A 21,395-nucleotide genomic window follows, 5' to 3' on the forward strand; every position below is an offset into this window, starting at 1 on the left:
AAATGTATGATTGCCTTATATTACCACATATACACAACAAATTGATGTATAGTTTTGAAATCAGAAGCCAGTAAATAGTTTGTTCAACTATTTTTCATTGTATTTAGAAGGAGGAATTAGGAACAAATACTTAATATCTCTTATGTTGTGTAAACAGTGAAGACAATTTCAAAGAGAGAGATCTGGTCCCCGGGCCTTGAGTTTGAAGCCTGTGCCCCGGAGGGAGGGAAGGAGCCAGTCTTCTTTTTATGTTGGATTTTGGAGGTTTAATTACCCAGCACTTTGAGTTGCATTTTCATGTATGAAATGCGCTATATAAATAAAATGGAATTGTATTGTATGATTAATAAATAAGGATATAGTATTTATTCTCCTACCAAAACTGTACTACCTCTGAACTAGCCTCATGCCCATTCATCTCTGCACGTTTAACACTTTATTCTTCGATCATGTGAAATTCAAGTGAGAAAAAAAAGAAATTGGGCACAACATGGGACTGATATGGTGCGCAAGCTAGTATACACTAACACTAAATATATAATAATAATAATAATAATGCATCATATGATAACAACACAGACACAACATACAAACAAAAACTTCTTTTCCTCCTCCTATACCCCGCCTTGACTGGTTGGCCACTCCTGTATTCAAATGTTTTTAAAGCAGCACTGGGCCACAATTCGACCTTAATAAATTTTTTTAACAACTCTTTTGATGAAACATTACAAGCAGTTGTGTCTGTGACTGATTGACGGAATGACCACCTTTCATTGTTTCTGTGTGAGACCTCAGGAATAAGATGGATATAGCATGCAATTGACACGGGGTGCAACAAATTCTTTACAGTCTTTGACAGGTAGGTGCTCTATTATACACAGTTTCTGAAGCACCAATTATGGTCACTCACAACGTTCTCCAACTTGAAGTCCGATGCTTATTCATGGGGAGTTTGTGTGTGAGATCAGGATACATTTAGGATACGCAAGTTAAAAAAAAAAAATCAACAAATCAATAGTTGAGAACAAAAGCTGTCCTTTAGCAAGACCACAGAGCAATGTGCAATACGGGGATATTTTCAAATGGAAATGTACAGTAATTAAATATTAACACAACTGTAACATTAAGTCACATTAAAATAATAATTGGGATCTTTTGGGAGGAGCAATTGAAATATCAGTAATGGCATCTTTTTTTCCCTCCATTTTTTACATTCAATTTCCATTTCCATTCAACACTTGGAGATCAGCTGTTGTAGAAGTCTTGCCACCACCACAACATTGAGGCTGTTTCCTAGAAGTCTGTAACGCTGCTTGGTGGTGATTTGCTCTGGAAAGGCTAAAAAAACAGAGATTAAAAAGACGCATGTATTATTTCAACATGTAGCAGTCAACTGTACAAATACAAATACTTGCCCACGCTTTGTGTAAAGAAGTAGCGGAGTCAGGGAAGCAGGGGCTACGTTTGCTACAAGCTAAATTTGAGGGTAAACAAGCAACTGTAGCTAGCAACTGTAGGTTTCTAACACTGTCCTGTCATAGAGCTATTAATTTAACGATACTGTGAACAATTTGAGCTAATATTAACAGCTCAACAGATTAAACCCACCATTTCTACGCCATTCATGTTCTTGTTGCAATACAAAATTACAGCAGTTCCTGGTTTATTCTGTCCATAGTCACGATATGAAGTGGCGACAAAGGGCAGCTTGCCATAGCTCAATAAAGACTGGCTAAAGCATGGCAAGAGGACGTTGGCCGCAATGGCAAGGCGCCTTGAATTAAGTGTTCTATTCGAGAACATGATTCTAAAGTGGTCTAAGGGAATTTTGAGCCCCTCAGAATACACTACAAAGTACATCATCTTCCAAGTCCACAGAAGACGTGTGCTGGTTTGGAAAACTGCATTGCACCTATAAGTACAAAGCACGTTGAGCTGATCCTGTGTTCCAAGATTGTGATGGAAGCCAAACAGCACCTACTGGAAATTTGACAAAGAGCCAGATGCTGCCTCCTCTCCAGTGTTCAGAATTTATTATGCAATTTGTTGTGCCTTGCGAGCTCTGCCAGGAAGCTAGTACAGTATTTGAAAAGCCTAAAACTTTTGGATGATTGTATCACGAGAGAACTGATGAATTCAACATCTGACACATTAAATACGAATACAATAATTTCCCATTTATCACTTGTACTGTAGTTGATGGAACTAAGTTAGTCTTTCCAAAACAAAACAACAACAAAAAAAACTTTACAACTTCAAGTGTAAATGGTTTTCATACTTACAAAAGCTTTTTGGGAAGCCCATTAGGTTAGCTACTTCTCTGGGGGTAAAATAACGAAGCTTTAGTCTCAGCAGTTGTTGAAGTTTTTCTTCTTCAGATAATTGGTCCAGATTTTTAAACACACTCTCGATCTGCAGAGCATAAAAGTGAAATAATAAGAATAAAAAAAAAATAATTCCTGCTAATACCAAACATTGAAAGAACATTTGTTGGTCTGTGGTTATCCAAAGGTTAGTTAGAACCAATGTTCCGTCTAGTTTTACCTGCGTCTGAGCATTCACACAAACACCCTGAGCATTCCTTGGACCATGGTGAGCAATATCAGACAAACCAGTTCAACACTTGTCCAAAATCTGAGATCATAAGTTACATGATATAGGTATGTTAAAAAAATTTTTTAACCAACCTATACATCAAAACAGAACATATCAATGAAGAGAGATTTGTGACACAAATAATATATTTAATTTATAATACACTTTACATATGGGGAACAAATCTCAAAATGCACAAGTAAAATAAAATAAAACATAAAATCAGAACCTTTTTTTTAAACTTTTATTTTAAGCATAATTTATTAAGTCTAAATACAAACTGTATAAAAATGGTCCCACATTGTCCACCCATAAATAATGGAAAACATGTCAATTAATAAAACAAATCAAAAACATCTAGTCACCTGACCTCTGTAAGGAGAAAAAGTGCCTTATTTAAAGGGCTTGTAAACTACACCCATGATTGTACTTCTGAATGGAGTGTGTCGCCTATAGTGTCTCGTCAGTGGTGTGTGTATGTGTCAATATATGCTTAGAACCAAAAACCCAACCTAAAATTAACGTCTACAGAACGTCCCATACTGGATATGCGGCACCAGTAAAAACGAACGTCTAGAAAATTTTACACTACAAAAAATTTTTGGTTCCCACACGTTCTGGGAACTTCAACTTCTTTCTGCAGGTTATGTTTGGCTAGATTTTCCCCTGGAAATTTTTAAAAAGCAGCCCCGGTTGTATGTTTCAGCTAGATCTATGAATATTTGGCAGTAATATGTAACAGGCCAATACCTACAAAAAGTCTCTTAGAGCCATATGCTAAAGCTAACAGGAAGTAAACCATTTTGAATTTACTTTAAATTTTGAAGCAAGCAGTCAACGCAAGAATGGGTGGCGACTGCACAGAGGTTGGCGGCTAATTTAATGCGTATGGAAAGTGTGAAAGTGCTATTTTAATTCAGCGTGCATTTACGCACAGCACCGGGACAGAAAATGAGCAGTGCAGAAATGTTTGAGATCGTCTATCCTGTTGGGTAACAATATGTTTTGAATGTTGAAAGTGATCATCTTTTTTCAATGAATGCTGATTTCTTTAACTTTGCGCCTTCAATTGAAACTTATTAAAAACAAATGCAATCTCCAGGTTTAATAGATCACTGTATGTGTGCTGTTTTCATCTATTTACGTTTTGTCCTCCCAATTTTGCACCAAATAGTGTATAAACGCCACATCTTGCATATTTCATTGTCCTCAGTGCACAGTTAGTATATCGGGTTGTACATTTATTTCCGTGTGTTTACTGTGCTATGTGATTTGCACACTACACGCAACGTTTTAGTATATCCGGCCCAAACACTCTAAAAGTTCATGGTCAGGCCCCTCTTTCAATTTTTAGAACCCATTGTGGCCCACAAGTCAAAAAGTTTGCCCACTCCTGCGGTCCGTTTCACAAAGCAGGTTCATCAACCTCTGAGTCTAATCCTGAAGTCTGAGGTGATCTACTCTGAGATAGGAAACTCTGAATTTACGGTTCCAGAACATCTGATTTTAATCTGCTTAATCAACTCGGAGTACCTTCACCAGCATCAATGGGGCCCCGATTCAACAAGTTACCATGGCAACGGGGCAGCGGCATAGGACAATATTGCTGCTAGGGTCAATACGCAAGTTCAAATGTAGTCCTTTGCAATCGCAACAATAAAACGGGAAAACTGCTTGAATGGAAGCCTATTAATTTGTTTATTTTAGGAGCAATCTCGCTGGGGAAAGGCGCACTTGGCAACATCTGAAGATGAAATAAAAAAACAATGTTCAAACAGTTAAGACCTCTGCATAATCTCCTGGGGGTACACTGAAAATAATGATGGTTGAATGTACTCAATTATATTTCGTCAGGTGGTTGCCCAAAATAAAATAATCTGGATCCAGATACATTTTTAAAGTAAATATACAGTCTACTTAAAAAAATGTATCTGGATTCAGATGATCACATTTCGTGCACTTACGTTGAAGAAATAAAACAGAGTAAATTAACTGAAACTTTTTTCAGTGATACTGCGCAAATGGACCTCTCAAATACTAACTCAATTTTTTTTTTAAATGACAGCGGGCAGAACTAGGCTGTGCCAAAACTCGCCTGCGAACTGAACAAATGAGGAAATTAAATGGAGTGTATGGCTCTGAAAGAGAGCGGAGACAGAGAGGAACTCGAGGTTCATTGAGTTAAACCTGGTCCTGACCAGGTTAGGTTCTTAGAGTCTGTTACTGCGGTAACTGACCGAGAGCTTAAAGGGAAGTCAACCCAAACATATTTTTTTCAACAATATGTTTTTTGCAGGCCCACTAGTTGAAACAAGGCATTCTGATAAATATTGCGTTTGTGGAATATGAGTTAATCCATTCATTTTTAGCCATCTCTGGGGGTGGCCATTTTGTCACTTCTGTCGCCTAAAAATGACATCACAACTGCTCAAGGCTCAGGTAACGACCAATCACAGCTCACCCGTTTTCTCAAGCTGAGCCGTGGCTGGTCGTGCCCTGTGCCCTGAGTAGTTGCGATGTCATTTTCAGTCGACAGAAGTGACAAAATGGCCGGCCCCTAAGATGGCTAAAAAGGGGTGAATTTTGCTGCTTAACTTATGCTAACATATTTCACAAACGCAATATTAATCAGAATGCCGTGTTTCAAACTAGTGGGCCTGCTGGGAGCATTTTCTTGAAAAAAATATGTTTGGGTTGATTTCCCCTAGAAGTTACTTCTCTATCTGAAACTGAGTAGTTAGTTACCCCTCTTTCTCTTGTTTGAATTACCTCCCTTTTTTAAATGGAAAACTCTGAGTTTCAGTGTTTTCAGTGCTAGCAGACTAGTTTAGTTTTCACTAAACCTGCTTTGTGAAACGTACCCCTGGTCTAGAAGATGCACCCCGGGCTTTTTAATCTTATGTGACACCAGTCCTTGAACTTTGCTGACATGTCTCAGATAGACAATGGCGATTCTTTAAGTTGTATTTTTTTTCTTCAAATAATTCAAATAGGTCCGCTGATAGTGTAGTGGTACACACGCCTGAGTTGTGTGCGGGCAGCGTGGGATCGATTCCCGCTCAGTGACAGTGTCTATGTGTGCCCTGCGACTGGCTGGCGACCAGTTCGGGGTGTAGTCTGCCTTCGCCCATTGACGGCTGGGATAGGCTCCAGCAACTCCCCGCGACCCTATATAGGATAAGCGGTTTGGAAGATGACATGACATGACATAATTCAAATAATAATAAAAAGGGACATTTCAAACATACCTCTGTTTCCAGGGAGCATTGCAATAGTGAGCCAGTTCCTTCCACATACCGCCCATAGCTTTCAATAAAAAGACACACACACAAAAAACACAATTATATGTTAAATGGCTAGATCATGTGTACAAAAAAAAGAGCGATTCATAAACTGTACAACAAGTAGTGCCCTTGGATTCAATAAAAAGCCACAACTACAATTTTAATGTCCTTAGGGTGAGTTGGCAAAGTAAACATTGCCTTGGGTCCATTTGTGCAAACGGGCGTTGTTCCACCATTTCCAGTGTTGTCGCTTTGTTCCTTGCTCCGCAAATTATGGAAGTGGCCATAAAATGCAGAAAAATTTCAATAGCCAGCCAATACCAGCCGTAGTGACACCCCCAACTTTGAGTGAGTGCATTTTCAAAACAACGAATGTGGATTGCGGCGGAATATAAAGTCAAACTTCGCATGGCATTGCTGCAGTGACGTTTGCGCGGTCTATGCCTCACCACATGTACAAAGAATGGGTTTGATGAAGGCACGCTGTGCCCTGCTAAGTTCAGTATTAAAACAGCTTTTTTTGAGCTATGGCAAAGCTGCCCTTTCTCAGCACTTCACATCGTTGCTATGCACAGTGTAAGAGCCATATTGAGAAATTATGTTTTTGTTTCGAATTCATTATTATTATTTTCTTAAATATTATTTTGAGATGCACAATGTGTAAATTTATGAAAGAAGAAATATTAGTTTGTATTGTGTAGGAAACGGTGTTTAAAATCACTACTGAGTAACGCGCGTGCGTAGTAGCCACTATTATTTTTTACGTAAATTTAACAATGTTAAAAGGGATTAATATAGGGAGTAATATAGCTGGCCGCCATATTCATTGAACATGTCACTAGACAACCGTGAACCGTCACATATGTCAACTTTGGACTAGACTGCAAAATGGTGAACGCATACAGCTAGCTTTAGAGTGTTAATCCTGAAAGAATGAAGCCTTATCATTTCCGGCGAATACTATGAAATAAGTTTACGGAAGTGAGATTCCACTTTTGATGTGAAACCTGCAGTGCCTCTTTTGATGGCACAAAATACAGAACGAGTAGACCAGGAAGTGCAGAGCAGACATGTTGCCCATTGCGAGCCACACAAGCATGGACAATGATGGAAATATCTCCTCCTAGGTTGCGCGTGTGATGAAAAGGGTGCTGATTTTTGTTCGGTATCTCAGTGGCTTACTTTACGAGCGTGGGTCCATTCGCATTATGGCTATTACGACCCACAAGCCACCGCCTGCGTTACCGGGGATCTCAAAGGGTGGAGGCTCAATTGGTGAAAAATAATTCAACTTGACTTTTTTTCCCCATCTGCGAAGAGCATTCCCATGATTGAAGTTTGAAAGTGCCTATCACAAAAAACTACAGTCATTGAAATGGTACAATGAGTTATTGATTTTGAACCATTTGTGATTATTTGATCGTATGTGGCACGATGCACGCACATTCACTTGCTTTGCTAACGATATACCGACTCCAAACATGGGTTCGATCTTGAGCATAGTATTCTGATTCAATTACTTGGAATTGTTAAAGAATGGGGTTGTGCCCAAACACCTGCTCATTCAAAGCTGGATGAGTGATGCACACATCACTGGCAACGATTAGTACAACTTTCAGATACACTCCACAAGTTAATTTCACATTTTAAGTGTGACATACTTTACAAATGGATCTCTATAGAATTCGCGTCTCATAAAATCTTCATGCTCCCGGAATTATGGCTTACTCTTTAAGTGCAAAAAGGAGAATATAACCCTTACTGAATTAGAGGTGAGCCACATTTTACATTTAGTTTACTGTCTACCAAAGTGGAATCTAATCCTTTTTAGTCCTGCAGAAAGAAAGCAAGAGATAGTGGGTTGCATAAGTATTCATACCCACGAGCAATGCTTAATTACTCACAGAACAAAGTAAAAGTGTTTCAACTGTTTGCATGAAAGGAAACAGCACAAACACAACAATCCATCACTGTTTTTTCATAAGTACTCGTTACTATAAATAGGAAACGTTTTTATTATAATGTTTCAAAAGTATTCACACCAAATTTGTTATTTTGAGTCAAAAACGATAGCACACAAACTATTGCATCACAGTGTCACACACAAACTATTGCATCACAGTGTCACACGCCTGCACTTAGTCACCTGTGGCTCATGTAGGCTTGATTACGCTCTATAAATTGTACCCAATAGTCACCCCTCCACAGTCATCCCATGCTTGTCAGCAGACAGCAGTCATGAAGTCCAAGGAGCTGTCAGAAGACCTCAGACAGACTTAGAGAAGCACAGAAATGGACAAAGCTACACGGCCATTGCAGGTTTACTCAATGTGCCAAAAGGTACTGTCACGTCACTGGTCCAGAAATCACGGCAAAAGGTAAGAGGAAACTGCTTTGGGAAGTGAGTGCAAACCCCGCTGTAAGTCTTGAAGACCTAAAGAAGTCTCTCCAGGTTGCTGGGACTAATGTACATAAGTCCACAATATCCCGCACTTTACACAAGGAAGGGCTTGGTGGGCGTGTTGCAAAGAAGAATCCATACCTGAAGAAACGACATCTGAAGGCTCACTTGCAGTATGCTAGCACACATCTGAAAGACACTCCAGCGATGTGGTCTGATGAAACAAAAATTTAACTTTTTGGCCTGAACACCAGGAAGTATGTTTGGCGCAAAGCCAACACAGCTGATGATCCGGCTCATACCATCCCTACTGTGAAACATGGAGGTGGGAACATAATGCTACGGGGCTGTTTCTGTTCCTCCGGTCCTGGTGAGCTTGTCCGTGTACAAGGGACTATGGATAGTGCGAAATACATTGACATCCCGGAGAAGAACCTCTTCAAGTCTCCAAAAAGACTGAACCTTGGGAGCTGGTTGACCTTTCAAAACATACAGCTTGAGTGACACAAGAATGGCTCAGGAAGAAGAAAGTGAAGGTTCTAGACTGGCCAAGTCAAAGCCCGGATCTCAATCCGATAGAAAACCTGGTGGGATCTGAAGATTGCCATCCACCGGAGCTCACCAAGGAACCTGTCTCAGCTGGAACTAGGGTTGCCAACTCCCTGAAAAATAAATAAGGGACATCTCATCGACCTGAGTGCCTTCAACTAGGAATGGGCTATCAATACCAAAATAGCGATATTCCGATCCAGAGTCCTCAATTTTAAGTATCGATCCTCAAGATAAAGTAGTGATATTTGCAATGAATTCATATATATAATACATTTATTAATCTATAATTTAGAAGGTTGTATTGTCATCCGATCAGAATTTCCAATCTGTGTTGCCAAGGGCAACAAGCTTTCTGCCTTGGCAGAAACATCTTTGACTACTGCAGAGTAAAGCGCTGAGCAAGACATGTCATAGTTGAGGCTCAAAATGAGCTCACCTTTAATCCGTTCAGCAGAAAATTTTCACATATTTGTCCACTTACTCTTCAAAAAAGAGAAAATAATGTAAACAATATTTCTATTTCACATTTTTTAGTGTAGTATATTGACTGCCCGTACAGTAAAATTTATGTTTAAAGGCTATGTGTGTATTCTTTCTCTATTATTCATCAATTTATTACTTTTATGTATTATTAATCTATTTAACATACTTGTCAATCAATTGTATTTGTTTATTCCAACCCAAAATTATCATATGTTGTTTGTCCATACAATGCTGACATTCATTGCACATTCCCATATTAACCTTGATCGGAGGGTTAAAAAATAAATAATTCTTTACATACCTTATGCATCTCTGATATTGCTTGATGGACTACAAATTTGTCATGCTGCTTTGTTGACTTCCGCTATCTACTTTGGCAAGCGACATTACCTCGACCAATAAGATAAGCGGATTCTGTATCCTGATATGCACGAATGTGCTGTCAGCTCATTGGTCACAGAGCAGGGGAGGGCCTAGGACCGTTACCGTAAGTTGTCATAGAAAGGGAACTGTTCATTAATTTCAGAAGTTCAATTAATTTACTCTGACGATATTACGGGGCAAAGTGCATCCCTTTATAACTCAAAGCAGGACGTGTACTTACGTTCTTAAATATGGGACGATTCAGTTTTTCAAGGGACGGTCGGCAACCCTAGCTGGAGCGGTATTGCAAAGAGGAGTAGGGGAAACTGTAACTGCTGGCTACCGAAAGCGATTGGAAGCTGTTATTTCTGCCAAAGGATCTGCAACCCAAGTACAGACTATGATTTGACGACTTGGTGTGAATACTTTTGCAACAATGAAATATAGAATATATGCAATTTATCAACAGTAAAAAGTGCAAAAACAGTGATGGATTGTTGTGTTTGTGCTATTTCCTTTTGTGCAAACAAATGAACACACACTCTTCCTTTGTTCTGTGCCAAGTCATTGAGTGTTGCTCATGGGTATGAATACTTTTGAAACCGACCGTACAATAAAGTATCAATGTACTTACCCTTTGGTGAAGCAGATCGACCTCCGGCAGATGGGTTTGACAATATCCAGGATTAGAGCATAACGCAACAATACGTCGGATGAAACAAGATACTGATCCATGTCAACATTCTCCTGTGGTTCAAGGAAGTCTTGGATCTGTTTGACTGACAAATCCATATTTTGATTCCTCTTTCTTTGAGCATCATTTGTTGTCTCAAGTTTATAAAGGACATGATCTTCCATTTCGTCCTCGTTTGTCAGGGAACTAACTGGCTGTAGAGGACTTGAAAGGGGATGCTCCGCAGAGGACGCAATCTCAGCAGGGAGCAGCGGCATTTGGAAATCCTAAAATACAAAGTACTGGATGACAAATTCACATCAGACATTCTGATCACATTGCACAAGTATGACAAATATTTCCAAATCAAGACCCAAATATTTATGAAAAGGGTATAGATTGACTAGCCACAGTTAGCAGAGGAGGACATTTCGTCAGTACCAATGGAAGGTCCGTCAATCTTTCATTGACGGATGTCCGTTTTGTTGCAACGTGTTCATAAAATAAAAACAAAACAATAAACGTAATCAACAAATTCATACAAAATAGATATTACCCAAATGCATGTAAATAAATGAAAATGCAAATTGTCTACTCCATTGAAAAAACTTTTTTTTTTTTTTTTTTAAAGGAGGACACTAACCATAGTTATTTCTTATTTCTAGTTAATTTGAACTTCTGAAATATGAACTTATGTTTTTTTTTGTTTTTTTTTTTGGTGAACTTTACTGTGAGTTTCTCAAAGGTCTATTTCTAATCAACCCGGCCGAGCAAGAGTCAGGTTGATACATGAATCATTCAAAAGAGCTGTCCACAGTACCAATCTGGGACTGCTCCAATGTGATCTGCTCGGGAAAGGCAGAATTCAGTGCAATACTTCTCGCTGATTTGGGTGACGCGGCAACTTGTGCGTGCCTACCAAACGTTTGTTTCGTCGTCACCGGCACGCGCCATGTTTTGACAAGCTGAGTCCTGTTATCTCAATCATTGGCGCAGATGGCATCATGGCATTCAGTGATTGTTGTCGTTTTTGCAATGCAACTATGCTGATAAAGGGAATCTTAAGGCCTAGATACACCAATCCGACATCGGGCGGCGGTCAGCGTCGGGCGTCTGATTGCGCTGTCTGATTTATGTAAGGAACATTGGACCTCGTTAGGAAGCCTCTGCAAACGGCCAATCAGACTGATTGAAAAGTTATGAGGGAACCTCTGCCTGGTTCTTTTATCTTGACTGGTCCCTACGCTAATAATAACTACCAGAAGACTGCATATTCTCAGTTTAACCATTAAATGAATGCCAGAAAGATGGAGACAGAGCTGTGGACTCTTTTCTGCGAGATTGAGAGAAGGAGGTCTAATCTGTCAAAAATGGTTTCTATTCTTTGACTGTCTTGGCCACCTACCCACATGGGGGCAGCTATGCCAAGACCATGTGACTAAGTGTGACTCTACAGCCTGAACTGAAATCAACTACTATTGTGTTTAAAGGGTGTTCCAGATAAGAAGATGCCGAGCCAGGAGGAAAGGTCACAGCAACACAACGGCCTAGCTTGAGTCACCTATTTAATTATTAAGAGGCCTAATCAACACGGTAATTATTTGTCACGACAGCCTAGGGCTGGGCGGTATGACTGAAAAGTATATCACGATATACGTTTTTCATATTGGTCGATATCGATATAGATTGAATTTTTTTTTTCTTTTTTTAAACTATTGAAAATAATGACCCAAAGAAAAATAAATTTAGGTTATTTCATTTTAACATAAAGAGGTCAATGTAACTATGAAAGAGTGAAATAAACCTGTCAATATAAAGATGAAATAAACTCCATTTTAAAGATAATGTGCTTACAAGGGCTGAAAAATGTTTGAAAAACTGCCACAATCTAAGTATTTCATATCAGTCAATTTTGATAATTATTGATTTTGTTTTAAATCTTACCTTTAAATAACAGGTAACTGTTTTTTGTACATCGTTATGTAGTGTAATGTGCAGTTTGACCTCCATCAGTGCATTGTAAATGCTTATTTGCATTAGGTCTACCCCAAAGCAGTTGTTGACACATATTAGCCTTCATTCAATGTTCATCCAATGTAAGTGAACGAATACTCTCTTGCAGTGCATGCATCATCGTTGACCGACCGTCTTAGGACTACTTTATCTTTTTAGCGGACTCATTATTGCCATAGTCCATTCATATTTTACTTGCTTGATTTTACTTTGAGTGCGATGCCGATGTCGGATAAGGCTAACTACTGCTAGCATGTCGAAGACAAGAACTCCTCTACTTGTACACCATGGCTCCATCCACAGATTTTTAATAGGGTTATCATGCATAATATAATTTAATTGTAAGAGTTGTACTGAGTCGAGTGGTCATTTATTTGAGCAAAGTTACGGCGCACGCTCGCTGAACGCGAGCGTAGCGCATGGCCGCCGGTCCCGCGAGCGTAGCACATCGCCGCCGGGCCCGCGAGCATGCTCCGTTGAGTTAACAGCTTCTTCTTGTTGGTTTAAATGCTTCTTCATGTTTGGAGGCGGAAATGCGCTGCCTACATCACGCACCATGCTGCAATCGGGTTTGTTTTTCTTTTTTTCTATTGAACGTTTTATCGAAGGCATTTTCTATTGGTATCGATCACGTGTCAATCGCGATACATATCGATATTGAATTATCGGCCCAGCCCTACGACAGCCAAGTCAACATGTTCAATCAGCCAAACATGCCTGCCAGACACCCCGACAATGAATGGCTCAGATTTTACGACGGTGCGTTCTACACCAAACTGACGGCGAAAACAGCCTTTCCGACGGCGTAATGGTGTGTAGAGGCCTTTAACTCCACCCAACACCTAAAATTGACTTGCCAAACGCATAGGGTTCGATCAAACCTAGATTAAGAACTGCTAATATACACAGTTCAAAAGCATTAATAAATACTGATACACTGTACTCACCTTTGACTTTGAACAAATCGATTCTGTTGAAATCTTAGCGATCAGGAAGTACCGCAGTCTTGAATTTGGAATCCCAACCTGAATGTCAGAATATATCAGAAAAGATGTGTCTAAAACAACCAGGCAGTTAAGAGACAACCAATGAGCTTCTTACACTTGTGGGAGAGACCATCACCTCCTGGAAGGTGTAGCCACATGTTATCAGCATTTCGACTAAACACTGCCTGTAAATATAGAAAATGACATTAGAAGGTAAACTGACACGAGACTTGCCCATCAAACAAAACCAGTTTACCGTTTCACTCAAACAGGGGGATTGATAGAATAGGCCTTTTTGCCATAAATGTTTTGATTGGTGATTTGTGCCAGGCCGTTATCTTGGTCTGATCTTTCTCATGCTTTCATTTGGCTTCCCTTCTCTATGATACCCTTCGCACCTTTGGCCGGCAGTGGATTTTCTATTAGACGCCCTGCCGTGTCTGTTGCATTTTGGCCTCCACTGCCTTGAAACCTCCGTCATCTTTCTTATCACCAATTTTTGGTCTAGCACAACAAATAATTTGCTTGAGCGTGAGATGCTTCTAATTGACCGGTCGCTTGAGTTTTGCTATTTTCTCGTCGGTGGCAATGGAAGACTTAATGTTGGTTTGCTGCTTAGCAGTTTTCTGCCAGCTCTGAATGGGAAAGAAAGCTCTTTGCGTGGGCGTGGAGGGCGGGAGAGAAATCCGCATGTAGTTATTTTGTGTAGTTGAGCTTTGGATTTCTTCAATGAGAATTAAAATTAACTTTTTGATTTTGGCAAATGGCAAATTCCAAGGGGTCTGAATACTTTCCGTACCCACTGTACGCACACACTTTACACTTTTTTTTTCTTTCTAAAGAAATACATTAAGTTAGCCCATCAGTTGGTGTTCAGTAGCATGCTTTGAGTAACAGCTGCATTATTGTATTGTTTTGAGCTCCTCAAAAATAAAGCTTTTGTGAAAAATAATACAAAAATATAAAAATAAATATACTGGTTATAAACAACCCTTTGAGTAATTCATCGTAAAGTTCAAAAACGATAAAAAGTTAATGAAATTAAAGAGCAAAGGAATTTATGCGATTTGTCCAAAAATCGGAATCAAGAATCGTTAGGAACCAGAATCGAATCAAAGAACCGGAATTCGAAGCAGAATCGTCCAAATTCAAACGATGCCCAACCCTAATACTGGCTCAATAAAAAATATTTTGTCCTTACTACAATGCCCTTGTTGTCATACATCTGGTTAGGAAGTGTGCGGTCCTATGGAGCCCAAAAGTAGCGCTGATGAAAAATTGTGGTTTCTCCATCATTCAAGTTGCCCTTCACTATAGTAGATCAATAATCAACTTTAATTTTCAGCCCTGTTAAGAATAGTGAAAATATTACCTGGCAGAGGAGCTCTCAAAACCTTTGACATTCTCGAGCAGGATAAAGCGGGGAAGCTGACTCAGCCTTTCCACCGTGGCATACACATATAATATACACAAAAAATGAGGCACTTGTGAGAAGCAGTAGTCAAGAAAACAGAACGATATAACTGTTACAAGTGAGCAGTATAAATAGTAACTAGATGAGATTTCTGGAGAAATTGTGTGTGAATGCTGAAATGCTACTTGACAAATTATGGAAGCATGTGGAATGATCTGGAAGGCTTTGGAATCATGTAATATAATAGAATGATGTTGTATGACATTGAAAATGTGGAATTGTGGAGAGATACTGAATGACAGAATTATGTAGAATGGTATTGAATGTTATGGAATGATATATAATTAATAAGTAATGTAATTAATGTAATATAAACAGTTTAAAATTTTAACTTTTTCCAATCACAATTCAAACAGCGGCTGCCTTAACAGACAAACATACTTACTGTTTATTCACGTACACTTAAAGACCAGTTGCGGCTGCTGGTCATTCAAAGAGGCGAAGCTAATTTTTTTCTGGCTTACATCATAAATGTGTTTATTTATTTATACGTTAATTCTACTCGACCCACCCTCATTAAAGCAGTAGATGCTCAGCATCCGACTGGATAATAAAGCGCCGTGGCGCCGCAGAGATGAACGAGAAGGAAGTTGTGTCAGTTACCAGTTGTAAGTAGCTGATTCTGAACAAAAAAAGATGAAGGTATTCAAGCACATATTTAGTCAATGAAATCCACACACAGCCATACATATTTCGCAGAGCTGGGCATTCAGTCTGTTGGTCCCTCACTGACGGACGCCTATTTTGCTTACGGTCGACGAATGACAGGACAAATTTGAAAATAGACGGATTAAGCATCAATGGAAAGCCCTTTATTTAGTTCGGCGTCCGTCATCAATATGTCATTAGCTATTTTTCGCGGTGAGGCTTTGATTGCCGTGGCGAGCGCGGTGAGTAAAATTAGTTGTTGTAGTCGGACTCGCAGACGGGCGGCAGTTTAAAAACAGAGGCGGACCGGCCTATAGATGGGTGCTATTTTTTTTCAGGCCGGGAAAAACGACGGATGACGGAAGGCTACCCTCGTTGCTGACGGATGACAGATGCTCAATTTTTTGTAAAATGCCCAGCTCTGATATTTTACACACATTTTAGGGGAAGCTGAGCTTCCCTTGCAGTCCGAACGAAATTGCCACTGTTACAGGCAGTGTATACACTGAGATATACAGTATACACTCAAACTCGTGCGCACATACGAACTGTATATTCATCCCTATCAAGATGATTCAGGACGGTTTACACATTATACTGTATGTATACAGAGACGTACACCCTACACGCACTGAGTAAATACATTATAAAATATAAAAACCTGAGGAACAAATACCTTGGCAGAAGATTAAGAATGTAGAGAAAGCTTTTGGTTCTGGGGTCAGCAATACCACGTTGGAGTCCCAGCCTACAAATATAGATATAAATTAAAATTCTAAAAATGTTACAGTGAGTAATGTAATTAACACCTTTATTGAGACAGTCAATAAATTCTTGCGTACATCATTCATATAAAAATACATCAAATAATTTGAAAGCATTTGAAATTGAAAGATCATCATTTAAAAAAAAAATAAAACTGGCCAAGGATTGGTTTCCAAACTCTGATGTGAAGAATCCAGTAGACCCAACTCTGCATAACTACCAGTCGGTATGTTGATCAAACTTAGAGAAGTAACAGAATTTACAGAATAATGGAAACAATAATACCCCTCATGTGTACTTATCGCTGAAAAGGTGATACAGTAATTAATAAAGACACATATGACTTTGTATTCAGTAAATAGCGACAAAGTGATTTTTACTTTACTCTGTTGACCTGTTTTCTGAATCTGAGCCATGATTGGTCATTGTGAGCAGTTGTGATGTCATTTTCAGTTGACCGAAGACAAATATGGCACGCCCCAGAGATGGCTAAAAACGAGTGAATTAACACTTATTCCACAAACGCAATATTTATCAGAATGCCCTGTTTCAACTAGTGGGCTTGCATAGAACCTATTCTCGAAAACAATATGTTTGTGTTGACTTCCTCTTTAACAGCATATACTTCCATTTTAGCTTCTTTCCAAAAAATTGGCAGCTTATCATTAACACTCAATGGAAAAATCTATTGATGGGCTCACAAAACTTTGCATTCGAAGTTAGAGGAGGAATTTACCTTGAAATAATCAATATTCACATGAATGTTGTTGGAACACATAGAAAGGAAGAAATGACATGGCTCACAGGCATATATTCTTCCTACTAGGTATAAAAATAACTTTATTAATTGAGTTAAAGGTCTGGAAAATTCACCCTCAAAACGAACCAGACAAATCAAATTTGTTTAGGTGCTGTAACGTTTTCGTCGTGAGCAACGTCACTCTTTGGAAGTAGAAGTCCAGCCTCATTCAAAATGGCGTGCGGGACGGTTGATAGTTTAACATCATTCAGCATTAAATCAGTTTTGAACAACCTGAAGCACAGACATTAACACCCTAGTAGCTGCCAGAACTGGAAGCATTTATTTCAAAAGAAGACATGTTTTGTTTAGTTTTTCTTCACGTCCGCTCTTCGCTGATTGGTTCATTTCGCTGTCTGTTTTGCTCACGTTTGCCCTGCCTCAGAAATGCGCTTGATGAGAGTGTGACCAGACTCAATCGCCAGTCCAGCGATGAGTCCGGATTTCTAGGCTAGCACCACGCTGCTTCTGAGTGGCCACTAAATACAGTACTGTGGCGGCGTTTGATATTGTCACATACTGTTCCACGACAATACTGCGAGAATTTTAAAACAGAGATTTCAGCCGCTATACTTGCAATACAATATCGTTATATATACCTACTCTCATAGATAGGCCCATAATACACTGCAACAATTGTAATAAGGTAAATTAAATACTTTAACTATGTCTTAAAGTTCCATGCTATTACAATTGTATACACACACATCAGGGCATACCTGGTAAAAGGCTGACACGGAGGACTCATCAAAATCATGTCAAAGCGCAAGTTATTGAAGTCATCAAGTGATATGCCCTAAGAAAAATAGTATAGAAAGGTTTAAGGTTAACAGAATCATATTTCAAACCTAATTTTCTAATTCTTTGGATGCTACCAACCTCGATGGTTCTATTCCAGAGTGGGGTGTCGGGAAAATTGTGCCTGTAGACCTGATTGGCAGTTGTGTTTATGTCTATGGCCGCTACTACCTCTGCAGATATTCCAGACTCTGGAGAAATAAAACATAGATCTGTAAAAAAAAAAAAAAACTACGGTATACAAAGCTGTCCCGAGCATTAGCTCACCCCCTACAGTCACTATTTGGAATGACAGAGATTCCGTGGAAGTCAATTGTTATTTGACAGTGGAAAATCTTTTCTCAATTGATCTGCAAAGTTGGAGTATATAAAATTAACTGCACTGTTACAACCCAATCTGGTCAAATTCAGAGCTCCTTGATCGAAACATTTTCAGAAATATGAAGCTCACAAGATTCACTTCGTTTGTGAACTTGATGGGCATGCCAGAGTTACAGATGATTGACATCATTCCTAAGGGTCAAACTTACCAGATCTAGCCCACGACATCATTTTATGTGGCCCGCGAAGGCAAATCACATGAGTTGGCTTAAGAGGTCTCTTTGAAATTGTCTTCACTCTTCACCCAACATATCACATATTGCAAGCATTTTTTACAAATCCCTCTTTTAAAATACATTGAAAAATAGTTGAACAAAACTATTTACTAGATTCTGATTTCAAAACTAGTTATCCATCAATTTGTTGTGTATATGTGATAAGGCGATCGTACATTTATACAGGTTCACAGCCGTAACGGCCCTCCAAGGGACTCCATAACTATGAGGTGGCCCGCGGCAAAAATGATTTTGACACTCCTGGTTTAGACCATCAAAATCAGCGTTATTTTCTTATCAAACAGAGCGTCACTACAGCAACAGAGGTGGATGAAATAAAAAGCTTAGCTTTTTATTCCATATTTTTATCTATCTTTAGTTTTTGTTGGGAGCGCACTGGAGGCGACGTGACTACTGTTGTTACGCAAAAAGAACTCGCTGTTTTTCTCCTCGCTTGATTCAGATGGCCGAAATATATAAACATTAGGGCTGCTCGATTATATCACGACTATTTTGCTAATAGTTTAAATCACGATTATTCAGACGATCATTTTTTAAAATATGTTTTAATGTAAAAAAATATAAGGACAAATAAATGTCTTTGAAACAATATGTAAGTTCCTTCTGGACCAAATAAAATTGATCAAATTAGTTATTATAAAATAAAACAAGGTGCAAATGTATAAATTAAAGTATAATTTATTTGTGTAAACAAACATTGCATTGGATATAAATGCATATTAATGATCGTTTTTTTATGATTGTCAATTTTGTAATCGTGGAGTATAATAATCATGATTGTAATTGAATTTCGATTAATTGCACAGCCCTTATAATCATGGTGAACCATTGCTGTGTTAGAGGGTGCAGTTTCGGACGTAACAAAACAAAGTCGGATGGCTTAGTTATCGGCTGTAAGATGAAAACATTTCACCATAAAAAACAATAGAGTGGGCGCGGCTTTACAATTTACAATCATTTTAGTGTGATACTAAAGTAAGGTTTTGTACACAATTAACATTTTGTACACAAGGGAGTTAGTGAGTTGATAATTTTACAAATTTGTCTGATGATTAAACTTCAACTAACACATTTAAAGAGAGGTTTAATGGTTGATTTACGTCATCATATTGCCCAACTCTAGGCTTAACACACGTTATTCACATACACATTTTATTTAACGAAGTTTCTCACCATTAATTCATTCTGTTCTCCCGACAGACCTCGAGTCTATCGCCTCCGTAAGGATTTGTAGAGAGTGCATGTTTCTTTCAAAACGTTTCGTGTGTAATTGGAACGATAGTCGTGAAGTGCTTGACGAGGGATGACTTTGTTTTATAATCTATTATTACACTGCATTCAGAACACAATAGTTTAGCCCTGCTTTTGTGCAGGAGGTCCGGATATTGTTTTGTGCTACTTGTGTTTGATTATTTCTTTTATTTATACTATTATTATTTTATTGTTAATTAAAGTACTTAAATTTACTTTAAGATTATTTTAAGATATTCTTTAATTAAATGTAATACATTTTATTGATTGGATGGACTTTAATTTGCCTGAAGATGATTATTTTGTATTTTCGTTTGATTGAATGGTTGTTTTTAAAAAATAATAATAATAATAAATGAGACGTTGCTACAGATACTCAGTACTTGAGTAGTTTTTTCACTAAGTACTTTTTTACTTTTACTGAAGTAATTATTTGGATGACTACTTTTTACTTCTACGTGAGTCATATTATTCTAATCTGAAGTAACAGTACTTTTACTTGAGTACAAGTTTGGTCTACTCTACCCACCTCTGCTTTTAATAGATCCATTATTACCATTATCATTTTCCCGTACACTCCCGGTACTCCTCATTATATAACAGATTGGAATTACATGACCAGTAATTAATTTTTAAATCTCTCCTCTTGGGTTCTAAGATTACTCCCACAAAACAATGCTGAAAGCTTGCGAAGAGTACCTCAAAACCTCAAAACGTCAATACAGCTAATGATCAATTCTCGACCTACTCCCTCGATTAGGCTTAAACCAAGAATAACTTTTGACCCCCTTATTAAAATGTCTCCATATACAGACGCTGATAATTCCTCCTCCGTTTGCATCAACTGCAGCAGGTCGCTACGGGCGATGGTCATTATAGAGAGGCAGTGGCAAGCCAATAAAAAAGAAAGAGGACAATATTATTCAGTACTTACGTTTTAGAGAATAATGCATCCCACCGATTCCACTGTAAAGCTCAAGCACTCGGAGAGTTTCCATTTCTCGTCTTGTCTGTCTTCTTTGCCTGTATCTCAAAACATGGGCAGTTCCACGGAATGCAAATATACCGTCCGATGTGTAGTCTAAGGTCCCTTTGACAATGACTGAAAATAATCAAAACTCTTTTCAGCAAATGTGCTTGATTCAGTTTGTTTAGCGCACACGTTCTTCTTGGATCAGTTGGGCTTCACTCCATGGTGAGGGCAACTAAAGATGACGTCCTATCAGTTTGTTTAGCGCACACGTTTCTCCAGTAAAACCAAGCGCGATATGTGGCAATGGCAGCGGTCGAGGCAGCTTTTACGTCACTTCCGCTAATACCACGACCGCTGCCTCGATCGAGGCAGCTGCCAGACGGCACTTCTGCTAACACCACGACCGCTGCCACAATCGAGGCAGCTGCCATATATATATATACATATGGATTAAATACATGAATGAATAAATAGTACGGACTAACATCGAACAAAGTCCACCATGAAAAAGGAGAAAATATTTTATAAATTCGGGTTTGACTTTAGGAAATGACTCCATATATGGTCGGGGCATAAGAGAAAGCGGCGTTGCATTTCCTGGCGGCCATTAGGCAGCTGCCACTAGTTTTATTTATTTATTTTTTGGCTGAGTAGTGGCAGTTGGATAATGGCTGACAGGAAGTGACCTCATATATGGTCGGCGCATAAGAGAAAGTGACG

General features: G+C 38.8%; 1 protein-coding gene across 4 annotated transcripts; it reads right to left on the reverse strand.

Moving 5' to 3' along the window:
• Positions 1–1,168: 1,168 nt before the first annotated feature.
• trdmt1 (tRNA aspartic acid methyltransferase 1) lies at positions 1,169–21,010 on the reverse strand. 4 transcript variants are annotated; one of them, XR_015084482.1, is made up of 13 exons: positions 20,637–21,010; positions 17,916–18,046; positions 17,756–17,832; positions 16,149–16,220; positions 14,723–14,788; positions 13,466–13,535; positions 13,312–13,389; positions 10,313–10,638; positions 9,920–10,058; positions 8,583–8,942; positions 8,422–8,494; positions 5,844–5,901; positions 2,336–2,412 (listed from the first exon to the last, which is right to left on the reverse strand). XR_015084482.1 is itself a non-coding variant. In XM_086021349.1 (11 exons), the coding sequence occupies exons 1-11, from the start codon at positions 20,698–20,700 to the stop codon at positions 1,232–1,234; spliced, it is 1,179 nt and encodes a 392-aa protein (XP_085877475.1). In that variant the 5' UTR covers positions 20,701–20,997; the 3' UTR covers positions 1,169–1,231. The 4 variants fall into 4 exon arrangements, 2 of the variants coding, with proteins under 2 accessions (XP_085877475.1, XP_085877476.1); XR_015084481.1 differs by having other exon boundaries at positions 8,422–8,942; XM_086021349.1 differs by lacking the exons at positions 8,422–8,494; positions 8,583–8,942; positions 9,920–10,058 and adding an exon at positions 1,169–1,338 and having other exon boundaries at positions 2,283–2,412; positions 20,637–20,997.
• Positions 21,011–21,395: the final 385 nt, after the last annotated feature.

The sequence above is a fragment of the Filicampus tigris genome, chromosome 21, assembly GCF_054856515.1.
Source record: "Filicampus tigris isolate MCC_2025a chromosome 21, RoL_Ftig_1.0, whole genome shotgun sequence".
NCBI lineage: Eukaryota > Metazoa > Chordata > Actinopteri > Syngnathiformes > Syngnathidae > Filicampus > Filicampus tigris.